This window comes from Phaethon aethereus (genome assembly GCF_964289735.1).
Source record: "Phaethon aethereus genome assembly, chromosome: 2".
Lineage (NCBI taxonomy): Eukaryota > Metazoa > Chordata > Aves > Phaethontiformes > Phaethontidae > Phaethon > Phaethon aethereus.
Window position 1 is genome coordinate 104,031,623 of NC_138582.1, and position 15,041 is coordinate 104,046,663.

The 15,041-nt window shown below is 40.9% G+C and overlaps 1 protein-coding gene across 2 annotated transcripts in view; it reads right to left on the bottom strand.

The window, feature by feature from the left end:
- Positions 1–1,748: 1,748 nt before the first annotated feature.
- KIAA0319 overlaps positions 1,749–15,041 on the bottom strand; it is a gene marked incomplete at both ends in the record, with an annotated part of 43,322 nt that continues 30,029 nt past the window's right edge. For both annotated transcript variants that reach the window (XM_082014773.1, XM_082014772.1), the window contains 9 exons: positions 1,749–1,927; positions 2,791–2,882; positions 5,425–5,515; positions 6,902–7,024; positions 8,354–8,496; positions 9,840–9,999; positions 11,280–11,418; positions 12,573–12,724; positions 14,511–14,659. In XM_082014773.1, the coding sequence (XP_081870899.1) occupies positions 1,749–1,927; positions 2,791–2,882; positions 5,425–5,515; positions 6,902–7,024; positions 8,354–8,496; positions 9,840–9,999; positions 11,280–11,418; positions 12,573–12,724; positions 14,511–14,659 (1,228 nt within the window). The remainder of the gene's footprint in view (positions 1,928–2,790; positions 2,883–5,424; positions 5,516–6,901; positions 7,025–8,353; positions 8,497–9,839; positions 10,000–11,279; positions 11,419–12,572; positions 12,725–14,510; positions 14,660–15,041) is intronic.

Genomic DNA, 15,041 nt, shown 5'->3' on the forward strand with positions numbered 1-15,041 from the left:
CTTCTGAATTTTGCCAAACTCCTTTAACAAGAGAAGCACAGAAGCCACAGTGTTCAACCCAACTACTCTGTTCTGGACTTCTATGAAAGGATGGCGAAAGCCCCCAAATTCTCCACCAAATTATTCTTTATGATGGAGGCAGGCTATGTCCCCCCACCCCGACCCTTTTGATCTGCTCCCCTAGACCTCTATAATGCTCTACCCTTCTGTTACTGGATTCTCCACCATCAGATTAAAAAAAAAAAACAAACCCAAAACAAAACAACAAACAAACAAGCAAACAAACAAAAACCCCACCCTGTCCAAAATACTCCCGGAGGAATGTTTTCTCCCTCAGAACACACCATTCCTCCAGCTCAGCCCAAGACTCCAGCATGTCAGTAAAGGATCCCCAGGAAAGGCTGATGTCATGGCCAGGCAGTACCACTGACACAAATGCCCCCAGCAAGTGAGGCTGATGTATGAAAGCCAGGGCTTCAGTTTGGGATTTCAAGAACAGTATCGGGGGCATGGCTTTAAAGCCCAACAAGCAAACTATGCAGAGATTACCCAGATTGTGAACAAGAACATCAGAACCCCAACATACCTACCCTTCCCAAACACAGAAAGGGATCTCTTTAGGCCATCACATCTAGTCACTAAATAGCCACAGAGAAAAACATAAAACAATCTAATGTTTGAGCTAAAACCTTTCTCAGTACCAATTTCCATTTCAGGGAAGGTAGGTGTTAAGCCTCCTGTTCCACATAGTGAAGTGCTTGTGGCAAAGTATCCTACACAAATGCCTGGCACATGCTTTAATGGAGCACCTGCGGCTGACAGATGAAAACTCACCTCAGCTGAGCATTCAGTCTTAAAAAGTCCAGAGCTCCTTAAAAGTACTCTCTAAACAAAAGGTTGTCTGGGATGCTCAAAAAGCTTCTGAAGGTGCATTGCACCAAATCCTTCCTGCCTTTCTGCTACTGATTCCTGGCTGGACATGGCAGACTCCAGAGAGCCAAAGTATCTTCATCATTACAGAACCACCCTAAAAAAGGCTGGACTTCCCTGCAGGCACCATACTTTCTATGCAAATACAGGGAACACTGCATCCTACAGGACACAGATGTATCATATTACAGCTGATTAAGTGCAACTGCTAAATTGTAAACTTTGTTCGAAAACGAAGACATTTCCATCTGATGACCACTACCCTAGAAAGGAAGTCACAAAGCACAGTCAGCAATAAATACAATGCACTAAAAATACTCTCTGTTCCCAACCTAAAATGAAAATGAAGATGGAGCCTGTGGTCACACACTGCTCTTTATAGCTGTATGGGAATTTATCTATATTGTTTTTTGCTGGTTTAGGTCAGCATCAAAATCACACTGCTTCTCTGAGAGAGAGATAGGAGCACAGGACACAAATCTGTATGCATCTCAGTTACCACTGCTAACAGCATAACAGCCCTGGCTAGTTTTGTAGCAGCAATACAGGAAAAAAGGCCTTCTGAAGTTCAGACAAACATTCAGCATGGAACATGCAAGCAATAAGATGCGCTTTTCCTTGTTCCTATAACAGTGACAAGAGGAGCTAGCTGATCATCTATTCCTTCCTCCTTCCCTCCCCTAACTGTCTAGAAATTTACCCTTTCATCTGCAATTAGCTGATATTTTAGGAAGCTTTCAGTTCTGCAAAAACAGAGGTGGGCCAACATGTTTCAGACCTGTTGGACCAGCATGTTCTGTGCTTTTACCCTCATTCAGTTATCTGTCTTTGGAGCTGTAGTTGAAGGAAACTCCATTTCTGACGGATCCATTCATGAGGGTTTTCAGATTCTCTCTTTCAATCTTTTCTCTGCTGAAGATAGTGTCCTGATCACTGTCAAACTCTGACTCGGAGACCATCAAACTGGAGTTGTGTTCTGTACTTCTATGTTTTATACCTGACAATAAAAAAAGCAAAACAAGTTCATTTGAAAGGTTTTGCTTTTTAGTAACAACTAACCACCCTCTCCTCTGCTGGGGTATGAAAGGTAAGTGAAAATATTCTCTGCAATCCGGTGTAACAGCGTGCACCATTGCCACTACTGATAAGAAAAGTAGCCTAGGAGGTATCATATACTGTCAGGCAGATACTCTTCTGACTTCACTGCAGGCTCATCAGTTTATGAGTGATGTGAGTATATGCATTTAAATTTGAAACAATTGTATGACATTAGTACACAGCTAATGTACTTTTAATAGCTTGAATCTGGAAATTAGTCTGTCCGCTCAACTATCTGATTACATTTCTGTAGAAACCATGAGATTTCATTGTCACTTGTGTTAATGTCTTTCTCAGACAGCAATTTTTCAGGATGCTTCTACTTCCCTGGATTCCAGTATCTGCCCTGCTGAAAACTGAAACTCAGGTAAATCAAAATATATGTGAACAGAGGGTAGCAGTTAAAGTCTACTGTTGTTTAACAGGGCACTTATGGATCAGAAGGGAATTCCTGTGCAACAATAAAAATAGCTTCAAATTAAAGAGTGTGCAGGGAAGGAGGGGTTACATGGAGAAAGTCTGCGGGACAATTAGATGTTCTAAATTAAGATTAACAAAGAAGACCAGTGCAGTGGCTAAGCCCAAGGCTTCATGAAAGAAATTAAGTGATTCTCCCCCAACCATTTCACTGTCTATGCTTGCCTCTGTCATTCACAAACTTGTAGGCCAGCTTCTGGGCTTCTCCTGACTGCAGGTGTCAGTTCACTTACATCAATTATAAACTTGGTGGATGAGTTCCCAGCTGAAACAGATAGCACTTACCATATTTGGGTCGTAGCTCCATTCTCTCCTGCTCATCTATGTTGTCTAGGATAGTATATTTTGTTTTCTTTCTTATCTTCATCCTCTTTCTGCTAAAAAGAAAGTTACCACAAAGACATTTCAGTTCTCATGTACACACATAAATCCGCTCCCTCTCCCTTTTCATACACATGGCTACATACCCCAACATACAGAACCTCATTGTACCTTCTCACTTCCATTTTAAAAGAGTTACAGAATCACTAAGGTTGGAAAGGACCTTCAAGATCATCAAGTCCAACCATTAATCCAGCGCCACCATGATCCCTAAACCATGTCCTGAAGTGCCACATCCACACATTTTTTGAACACTTCCAGAGATGGCGACTCCACCACCGCCCTGGGCAGCCTGTTCCAATGCCTGACCACCCTCTCAGTGAAGAAATTTTTCCTAATATCCAATCTAAACCTCCCCTGGTGCAACTTGATGCCATTTCCTCTTGTCCTATCACTAGTTAGTTGGGAGAAGAGACCAACACCCACATCGCCACAACTCCCTTTCAGGTAGTTGTAGAGAGCGATAAGGTCTCCCCTCAGCCTCCTCTTCTCCAGACTGAACAACCCCAGTTCCCTCAGCTGCTCCTCATAAGACTTATGCTCCAGACCCCTCACCAGCTTCGTTGCCCTTCTCTGGACATGCTCCAGCACCTCAACATCCTTCTTGTAGTGAGGGGCCCAAAACTGAACACAAGATTCAAGGTGCGGCCTCACCAGTGCCGAGTACAGGGGCATGATCACTTCCCTGCTCCTGCTGGCCACATTGTTTCTGATACAGGCCAGGATGCTGTTGGCCTTCTTGGCCACCTGGGCACACTGCTGGCTCATGTTCAGCCGGCTGTCAACCAGCATCCCCAGGTCCCTTTCCGCCGGGCAGCTCTCCAGCCACTCCTCCCCAAGCCTGTAGCGTTGCATGGGGTTGTTGTGGCCGAAGTGCAGGACCCTGCACTTGGCCTTATTAAACCTCATGCAGTTGACCTCTGCCCATCGATCCAGCCTGTCCAGATTCCTCTGCAGAGTTGTTCCAGTTTATACATGTATAAAGCAGCTGTACAATCTGGACCAGAGGGTATAATTTATTTTCTCTCTTGGACATACAAAGATGAAGAAAACAAGAAAGACTGACTTGCTTACAGAAGAGAAAGTTCTGGAGCTATAGGAACAGACACAGAACTGTTTGTTGTATTGGACTGAGAGGGAACAAAGGATTTCAGGGTAGAAATACAGGCATTCACCCATGAAACCAAACGGGCACTTCCTAGAAGAAGCTGGCACACCTCAGGCATTTTTCTGGCCCCTTTTCTCAAAACTTTGGAGGGGGGTGGGTAGGTGGGACGTGCCCTTTGTCAAAGCAAGGATTGACTCTTGCAATGTCTGGAGAAGCACTCCCACCCAGATTGCACAGTTCACAGGGGAGAAGCCACCTACTGCTCAGCCAACATTACAGCAACAGCCCGCCACTCGGCCTCCCCTCTACAGCCATCTAAAAAATGTTCATTTGGCAACTCAAAGCCTTTAAAACCTCCAAAACTTCAGACAAATCGTGGAATACAGTGTATCTTTTTCCTGTAGTTTCCACAAGGCAAAGGGCATCTCTTGGCATTCTGTCTTATGCAGCATTTTCCTCCTCTTTTTTACACATACCTGTGTCAACCAGCCCTCACTCTCTGTTACAAGCCACATGAGGACAAAGGACAGAAGCAGCTGAACTCCATAAACAATCCCTTTCTCATCAAATCACACAAGACTGTGAGGCTCCACCCCACACTGTGGGGGTAGAGTGGGACACACTTCTATTTAAACCTTTCTACTAACAGGACTGTTCCTTCAACCATAAAAAGGAAAGGAGTATCAACTCCCACATGTTTCAAATGGCATCCTTTACATACTGAAAGGCAACCTAGAAAAAACTGAAGATCCAGAAAGACTTTGACAGCATTTCATTTTTGCTAACACCTGAACAAGCTATCTATTTGCTGTGCTTTTTGAGCAGCAGCAAAAACACTTGCTCTACCGACAGAACTTGCAGGGACTTGTCACTTGAAAGAGAATTTCTTGAGGCAGGGAGGGCAGAGGGGGAAACAACATACAGCAGTAGGCAAAATCGCTTAAGGAAAGAGGAAGCAAGAAGTTTGCATGGCTGAGACTGTCTGCCTGCCAGCCAGATGCATCCCACATGTCCACCACCCTTCCTGTCCAAAGGAGACACCAGGCTGGGAGCAGCTCCCTTCCCATAGCCTAGAACACTCCCATGTCAGTGACATTCAGGGTGTGCCTCTTTTCTTAGCATGGAGTACCTGGAGGACTCACTGGGTGACCATGAAGATCTGCAGTATACACTCAGCATTTAAACATAAATTATCTCTTAACATAAAGAGATATCCAGTATCGGCTTTTTGGTTTTTTTGAAATGCAGAAGAGCACAAAGACACAAATGGATACTTTTTTTTTCAACAAAAGTGTGTCTCTACAGAAATAGCTACAGGAAACTCCTCACGTGTCTGAAGAGAGTGATTTAGTGCTAAGGACTGGACTAAAATGTGGCAGTTGTGTGTAGTTTTTGCATGTACCCCGTCAAAAGAAACACAAATCACATACCTTTTGCAGCAGCAGATGCAGAACCAGGCAAGCCCTACCATGACCACAATCAAAATAAAAACAGATACAGTCACATAGAGTATACTCCACTCTGAAAAAAGAAACACAACAGTGCTCTGTGGAGTAATATGAATAGGAGAATTTCTAATACAACTATATTAAAATAACCAAGCCTGAGGAACAGGGAGTGGCAACAGGAACATAGCACCTTCATATTCTCAGAAGAATGCAAAAAAAAAATCTTAAGCTTCCAAATTGAAAGTGCCTGTTTGAAAATTTTCTTCCACTCCAATACCTTTTACCATCCCAAGATACCTGAAGGCTATGTGGGGAACTAGATGTCAAAGGGGCAAGGTTACCATCTCAGTTGTCATCCTCTAACTGAAATAAACACAGGTGTACTCTGGGTCTGGCATTTTAGTAGTGTGTTAAAAGAGCAGCTGAATAGAGATAGATCCTTCTACCTGCACGCTTACATTTGTAAACCCAGGAAAACACAAGAAGGATATAAAAATATGTGTATACTCACTATTTCAGTGTTATTATTACACTATGAAATGACACAGCACTAGGGCAGGGCTCCAGGAGGCCCCAGCCTCAAGCTTAAAACCTACTGTCCATTTGGTTGGTCAATTAGTCTTTGCTCAATAACAGACAGACACATGGCCCACGGTTACTTAATGGCTTGTAGCAACTGGCATGTGCTCCTTATAAATTTCTATAGAATTACTTGAAGACTAGTGCATTGCTCAGCAAATGTCTCCAAGCCTACACAGTACTAAGAGTTGAGCTTTATTTCAACTTAAGCAGAAGACCAACTTAGTTAAATTTGAAACTTGAAATAGAGAGTCTTAGCTGTTATGTTAGGTGTGCCACAGAACATAGACATGATTCAGTTGATGAAACTAAGCTGCATTCCCCAGGTGCAAGAGGTAAACTGAAAGAAACAGTGAAATTAATCATACTAAAAAGCTGAGGTTTTAAAGGAGACCATATTGGTTAGTCCAGAACATCAGCGTTTTCTTTCCTGAGGTCAGATCATACTTCTGGCACAGCAGCATCAACCACCCACTCAGAATATCTAAGTTGTTGCCTCTTTTTCAGCTTTGCAACAATCAGATGAATACTACTCCAAAGCTTTGCAGTGTCCACACTATTCAACAACCCTTCCAATTGGCCCCCAAGAGATCTTGCAAGATCTGTCTCCCATGACAAAGTTTTCATGCTTTTTTCCTCAAATAGTGATACTTTTTAAAATTTAAACTTTTAAAATATTTTAAATAAAGGCTACTATTGTCAAAACATTATAATTTCAAGATGTTATTCAAATATCTTTCTATAGAAAGACATTGCTGAGCTGGAAAATAAAGAGACAGGTTTAGTCTTCCCTCAGCATCTACCTCCTAAGTACTCCCCATTCTGACAGCAGAATAAGCCAAGTTGTTCTTGAAATACATCCCACAACACCCAAACTCACCACAATTACTCTCTCCATCATTTAGATAACGATGAATCAAGTTTTCCATCCACAGCTGGTAGCAAATGCAGCGCTTTGTTATGGGGTCACAGTGTCCATGTCCAGAGCATTTTAAAAGGCAGGCTAAGAAAAGCAAACATAGGGTCATTTGTATAAATGGACAACTTGTCACATATCCTCTTAATGTAAGACTAGATTGGTGGTAAAGCATCTAGTTCATAACATTCTGATTTTTTTTTTAAATCTCCCTTTCCTTTGGTGTTATGTGTTAAATAGATGTACAGTTCAGCAATACTGGATCTGTATGCAAGTCAAGAACAGTTTATTCTAACCAGAAATAAAAATGAGCTGAGGTTGTGGAATTCAGATCTGCTCCTTTCTTTATGACATATTTGTAAGAACTTTTAAAGTATCTGAGAACTGAGGAATATCAGTGTTCTCAGGTACTAGAAGACAAGCATCACACCAATAAACTGGAGTGTATTTCAGTATTTCAAAACCGAATTACAGCATCTGAGGCCAGAACATTTACAGACCTCATACGCTTATAGTAGTAGCTATTGCTAGAACAATGCGTCCTATCAGACTAAAATAAAAAGTTATTCCTCTTAAAACTTAGAGTAGCACATTTGCTATGTCAAGAAAAATGTTAATCTGTATTTTCAAGTGACACCTATGTATTTTGGTAATCCAAGTACATTTACAATGGAATAACAGTCCTTTTCAACAGGTAAATAAAGACATAATTGGTTACTGAATCGATGACTATTTTATTACCAGAGCTCACTCCCTCTGTCTGCATTTGGATCATTATGTCCTGATTTTAAATTATGGAGAAGTCGTATCTGTAATATCTGAGTATCATAAAGGGTTCACATTACTAGTGAAGTTTAAAATAGGCTTAGAAGTTCAAGTCTCTTTTTTGGGGAAAAGGAAAAGTTTATTATAAGAGTCTCCAGTGGCCTGTCTACATTGCAAATATTAGAAGACTACATTATAACACAGTGATCACCTGAGCATTTTGCCTGATACAGACAGATAAAAACAAATTAAATTACAAGCCTACTACGGAACACTAAAATCCTTGAAGGAAGGAGGGACATGAAACATCCTATATTATGGCTATACTAAGTTTTGTCTGTCTTTCAACAAAAGGTGGTATGAGTGGGTATCTTTATCCTCATTCCCCACACCTTCCTGATGGAGAGCAGATTAGGATGTGCTTTTGCCTGCTGTTACAGATGATGTCTTTTAAAAGAACACAAGTAACTAGCACCAGTCTACCACAAATGAGCATTTTAAGTATTGTCTTCAACGTCATGTTGCGGAAAGCTACATCCAAGCCCAGACACCAAATGGCAGACAGAAGGCCTTCATGCACTGTTTCCAGGTGCTGTGTTAGCCAAAAAGCCTGCAAAGTTCCGAGATGAGCAAGCACCATCCAAAACATACCAGCCGTGTCAACCCGCAGGACTTTAAAAAGCAGAAAGTCAGCCTTCTCTTTCAAAAGCTGCACATGCAGAGTTCGCGAGACATCTGACGCCTTGATCACCTTGGAAGGATGCCCGTTCTGCACGTAGAACACAATCGCAGTGCTGCAGAAAGAACAACTAAGGTCATGACTGCTGTCAAAGATCACTTTTGCCAGGCATTCGGTTTACAGCCTTTGGTTTTGTTCCTTGAAAGCAAATATCACCACTGATAAAGGCTAGGGAACTCTGTCCACGGATCAGTCAACTCCATCAGAAAGCCATGGACTTCATTCTGAGCTGGAAGCGCCAGCAGTTCTCCAGCTCCTCAGTTTCACAGAAGAAAGGTGAGGACAACAGGAAATGTAATTCCCTCCTTGGTCTTCCTGACCCTTACTTTAAGAGAGGTATGTATACATGTGCTTTCCCCACTCTCACCTAGAATCTATCACAAAGCACTCTGAAGCAGTTTGAGTAATGTTAGGAAAGTGAATTTAAGAGGAGGAAAAGCTCAGAAATCAAGGAGCCAGAGAAGTTCATGTGGGAGCCTCCTTCCTCTACCCACTTTTTTTTTTAATCAGGTTGGGTGGTGGTGGTCTCATCCTGTGTCAGACACTTCAGGAAACGTCTTTATCTGAAACGCAGTAATTGGAAGCCGTGATTAAAAATACCATAGCTATAAATGCTAGATTTTCCAAACTGTTTGTTTTAAAATTAAGATGTTCCCAGAGAGCTAAAAAGACACCAAAATGGGTTTTAAACTACCAAGCAGTTAAAAAGCAGTAATTTAAAGATAAATCATGTCAACAGGTTCTACCAATCATGCAGAGAAGCTTCTCTGGGTATGCACAGCCATCTCTAGCCCTCTACACCAAGTAAAGGGGATATTTCTACTTCAGAGTAAGATACCACACTTAGGAGTATCCACTGTGTGGTCTATTGGGGGGGGGTGGGGTGGTGCGCGGAGATTTTTGTCACTAGTTACCTGGGAAAATGTTTATAAAATACTTAGAATATCAAAACCTTAGAAAGGAAGTCAAAGATAAGGGGAATAAAACAGGTTTGATCAGATACAACTGGAACCTTATTTTGAAATACAAAAACTCTTCACTATGAGAAATCTGTTTGTCTCACTCCAGCCAGCATTTGGGAAAAATAATAGCACTGTATGGAACGAAGACACTGAAATATATGCACACGCTTTCTTTAAAGGAATAAAATAAAAAAAAACTATTCAGAGAATTTTTAATTTTTTTTTTTTAAACAAAACACTTCAGTTCTGAGCCTCTAAGAGACCTTACTTCATGAACTTCCTACCACAGCAGAAGAAATTCACCTTTTAAAGTATAAACTGCTGAGAGCTATAGCATTTTTGTCATCTTTTCTACATTACTTTGCAACTAATTATAAGCTGTTAAAGAGTCAATGAAAATCACAAATCTTCCTGGCACAGCAGGGTATCTTTGTACCTTTTATCTGAGTAGGCTTGTATCTTCTGAACTTTGATATCTGAATCCAAAACATTCAGCAATACAGCCAGCTGTCTCACCAGGGTGTCCTTCTGCTGTTCACTCAGCTGCCCCACTCCAACTTGCAGAATCAGCTCCACCAGACCACTCCTTTTGGGATCTGACAGAAGAAAACCATATTATTCTTTCGAAGCCTAGCAAATATTTCAGCACTAACTAAAGACAACATGCAGTACTCAAACACATTTATTAATACTGTATTTTCCTGTGTAAGACTCATATCACTTATAACCCAACACTTTTGTGTTCTTACAAAAGTACTTGGCCTATATTTTCACATTCCCTCTGAAACAAACCTCGTGGGTCCTAAGGTAGTAACCCAGCTTAGCAGTTGAAAGCAAGCACTTCAGTGTGTACTTCAGCTCATTGTTAACACATTTCTGTGCAGAACAGCAACTTCTGTTCCTCTAAATGCTGCCACCTTAAGGTCAGAGGTAAGCACTAGGTGAGTCTAATTCTTAAGTTCCCTTCTAGTTATCTACTACTGACTACCACCCAAGCAAAGGGAGGCAAAGATGGACTCATATGGTAACATGCAAGACTGCATGAGCAAGTCTAAGCGAGGATGTTCAATTTGAGAAATATCAAATATGTTTACCTTCACAAACTGAGGCTTCTGTTAAATAATACTTGAACTTCTAGAGTGCCTTGCAAAACAAAACAAGCTTCACAGATATCCAATGAGAATCCTGAGCCATTTAGTGTGACTACATTCAACAATAAAGTAAGGAACAGATATGAAATCGTTGCCCGGGAACTAGACAAACAAGAAATCTTGTTTGACAAGACCCATGATTTCAGACTCATTTCCTGAAACCTCAACTTATGCTTCCATCACATAGCCATTTATCCTGCATTTGAAAACAAGTCCATATATCAGCAATATCAAACCATGAAAAGCCATTTAAAAAACCCCTGAAATTCTCTGAGGGTTTTTTTTGTCCTTCAGGATTAGAGAAGGAAAATAAGCATAAAACCACAATTCAACCATCAAACACAACTGCAGCATTTGTATGTAAACTTAATGCTCAACTCCCATCGCTTTCTTTTTTCTGGTTGTTAATCAGTTTGGCCAATGGAAACAAAAACCTACAGTGAATGAAAAGCAACAAAAAAGTAATGAAAAATATTAACTAGGAAGTATGATTTTTATTTATTTATGTTTCCAGTAAGGCAATGGTGTAATTGGTAGTTAATAATCCCGACATGTCATCTTCTAACACACTCAGGCCTATTGAGAGAACAATAAGAAGGTAGGGAGAGACCTGTTTGCTTTGTGTTTTAACTTGAGAGAATCTTGTCAACATTGAAATAAATAAACGAAGAGGAGAACAAAGATGAGGTATTCACAACATACTGATGACCTTTTAATTGTCATACCAGGCCGCACTTCAACAGTGGCTGAATCAATATCTGAGTCTCCTTTGGCATCTGTCACTTTCAAGTGAAAAGTATAGGTTCCTTCCACCAGATTAGTTAGCTGCAGTACTGCCTCGTGGTCTGAGCCATGGATCACATCCTGCAAAAGAGGTACCAGGATGATTATACCTAACCTCAGAGAAAGTTGCAGGTGTGACTATCAAGTCAGGTCTTGTCTGATATGACAGTGTAAGTTCTTGCTTTGGCTTTTGGGACAAATGTGACCTATGCAAGGTTTATAGCAGAGTAACGCAAATTTGGAAGTAGGAGTTAGTGAGGATGTCTGCACAGTATGGATATTTTCATTAAAAAAAACCCCACAAGAACAGCTGACATTCTCAAGTACTCGTCTGCTTGAAAACCTGAGACAGTTACATTATTATTTCTCAATTTTACTCCAGTATCCTTAGTTCTGCTTTCTTAACTCCCAAATTATTTCCTTTCCTTGGATTTCATGTATTTCCAACTATCATCTTGCCAGCTATATTTAAACTAAATGTCTTCAATTCTTATTATACCCTCATGTGAATTGTTTCTAGAAGCTTTGTTATCATTCTGCTGTTTCTCCTCTCACAGTTCTTGCTGATTTGCCATTATCTTCCCGACTGTGAAGAGCTGTCCACCACACCTTGTGCAGATAGGCAAAAGAAGTTATCACAGTTTTAGTAGCTGACATATAAACTTCAGTTTACCCTGAGGTACTTCAGCTTTCTACCCCCACTCAGAAAGCAGACTCCACTGCCCTAATAACCCAGGCTATTCACCGTGGCCTGCCAGGCAAGGTATCTATACATCTACTGCCAAACACCATTGTTATCTTAACAAACCACAAGTTTTGCCTCATCTGGTACCAGACATGTTTCTTTAGTCTTTATCGGCACTTCTTGTTCTCCCAGACCAAATCCTCCTTTGGAATATCTGGATTCCAGATTATTTTTCTCTAACAAACATTAGCTTGATATTATCACCGATTACTCTTCAAGAGCCACAACTTTATTCTTCTGTCTTGAGTCTTTCCCAACTAAGTCCACACTGCTGAAGTCCTCTTACTCAGCTACTATATTCTATAGCTGTACTGAAAATAATCACAAGCCCCTTGAACAAAAGCATTGGAGAGAGTAGGGGAGACAAACCAGAAACAGACACCATGCCTCACAGTATCTCATGCATCGTACCTGCTTGCCCTGCTGCAGTGATACTATACCCATAACAAGAGCTGAATTTGACTCCAGTTACAACCTTCAAGAAACTTACCCCAGCTGCTGGGCTTTGACCGTCCCGAATCCACAAATACGACACAATCCCCTGGTCATCAGCAGACCTTGAGCCATCCAAGGTAACAGAGTTATTTGGAAGCACTAGAACATGCTTCCCACCAGCATGCGCCCGGGGTGGACTGTTGTTTTCTAGCCACAGAAATAGTGGAGGAGAAGGATTTGCTTTGAAAACATGCAAAATGTGGTATGCCATTGCCAATACACCCACACTGCAATTTACCTGATAATTACAGGCAGTACAACAGAATCTCGTGTCAAAGGTACAGGGAAAGGATGCACGGGGTATACAGAATCTAGCTCTGGGATTATTACAACCTGACAAAAGCAGAGCTGCACCACGAGGAGAATACCAGCAAGAGGTACCATCCAAAAATATCTTTTTCAAAAAGCATTATGGAGTTCTCTATTTACAGTCTCACAACTTATGCATCAGATCATCTCAGTCAGGCAAAAAAACTTTCTGCCTACTTAGAAACACAGCCCAGCATGAAATCACCATGCTGGGCTCTTCTTTCCTTGAGAATCACTTATTACTTAACAGAAGCTTGTGTAAGGTCTTGTATCTTCACAATGCCTGTATTTAGGCAAAGGGTATTCAGGAAACTTTGAGTAAGCCCAGTTCCTGAATGATTTTTGCTTACCACTAGCAGTGAAATTAAGGCATGCTTTGGGAGTATAGCCAAAAAACATCAACACATTCTCTTTCCAGAAACCAGACATCGACTTTTGCTTAGAACACATCTGATAAGACAGAGCTCCAGGAAGCCGTAAGGCTGAGTGAAATACCTCACTGGTCTCAGTATTAGATTGGACATAAATAATTCAATTTTGGGCAGATCTCTAGAGCATTCATTGACTGTAACTCTATTCTTTACAACAGCATAGAGTTCTCTGTGATACAAGTGATCTTCTTGTCTCTTCCAAATAAACCAGTTGATTAAACTTCGTTATTGGAGCATTAAATGTTTTTAACGCTGAACCTGTGACTGTAATCAGTACATACTATGGCTACAATTCACAGCACAAATGAGACCATAAGACACATCTGGGCAGAGCTGTTGTCATGTGTTTCTGATTAAACACCTAACTGAAACTCTGGAACCAATGACCCATGTGGGTAAAAGTGAGTCCAGGTTCTTCTCCAAGATGCATTTGTTCAAAAAGTCAAAAAGAAACAAGGCTGCACTGTTTTCAAAAAAAGTCAGCAGATAAGATTCTGATGCAACTCTGCTATCATTTCATAAATGGTGTGGGTACCATATCTGCAGAGCCAGAGTGCATTGCTCCTCTCAAAAAACAAGGTATGCAACAGAAAGCCAAACAACCTATGAAATCTGTCAGGAGTACCTGACAGCAACTCTTATCTTTCACAACAGGTACTATTATCCTAAAGGCTCTTCTATAGAATGCATATCGGGGAGGGGGGGGGAACCAGCAAAAAACAAACCACCACAGAAACTGTTCCTCTGTATCAAAAAACCAAAATAAACACAGGTCTTAACATTAGAAGTTTTTAAGTGGAAATAGATATAGCCTGAGACCTCCTTTCTTGGATGTTACTTAAAACACACAGTAAAATTGCTTTTCTACTCAAAGCATAAATTTGAGAATAAAATGAAAATGTATCCTCTTAATGAAGTAGTCACATCATGTTCAAAAATAGTATTTTTGAGCATTTTTATTACAACTAATTCTGCATATATTTAACTTTTAAAAAGCTTGCAATAAGTGAAGTTAATTCTACCAGTTACTCGCAATACTCCCTTATTACAAAATAGCAGTAACTCCTAATACCCTTGAAATAGGACAACAAATATATTATCCCTTTCTGTTCCGACTTCCTTTACATTCTGTCAGTGATTGAATTAACTGGCAAGTTGCTTATCATATCCTAAGAAGCCGCAACTAGGCTTACCTTCCTTCACAGTAATAGATAGCACAGATGCACTGCTTAAGCCCTGTTGGTCTTTCACTGTCAGCCTGAAGCGATAGGTACCAACCTGAAGACCAGTCACAGTAGCTATTGCTTTGTTGCCATTTTCCATCTGTACAGAACTTGGTCCACTGAAATAAAACATGTCAGAAAAACAATCCTGCACAGCCAGCCAAATTATTCTTTCAGCAGCATAGCTCATGCCATTTTCTTTTATGTATATTGTATATGTATATCACTATAAGCGCTGGTGGTTAAAGAACTATATGAAACATGAGTTTAGTTCAGAGAATTCATAAATCCTTTTTTTCCCAAGGCATTCAAAGCACCCAAGCATCACATACCCAGTTATTAGAAGAGTAGAAAATGCACCCCAGAAGTTCAACCTCCTCGCTGTACTATTTCATGGGAGCATGCAAACACTGTCGCTCTAAGACCTACTCGCAACATATACAGGGTGCCAGCAAACCTCTTCCTGTACCATGAATATGACAGCTGCATGAGCTAAACCTT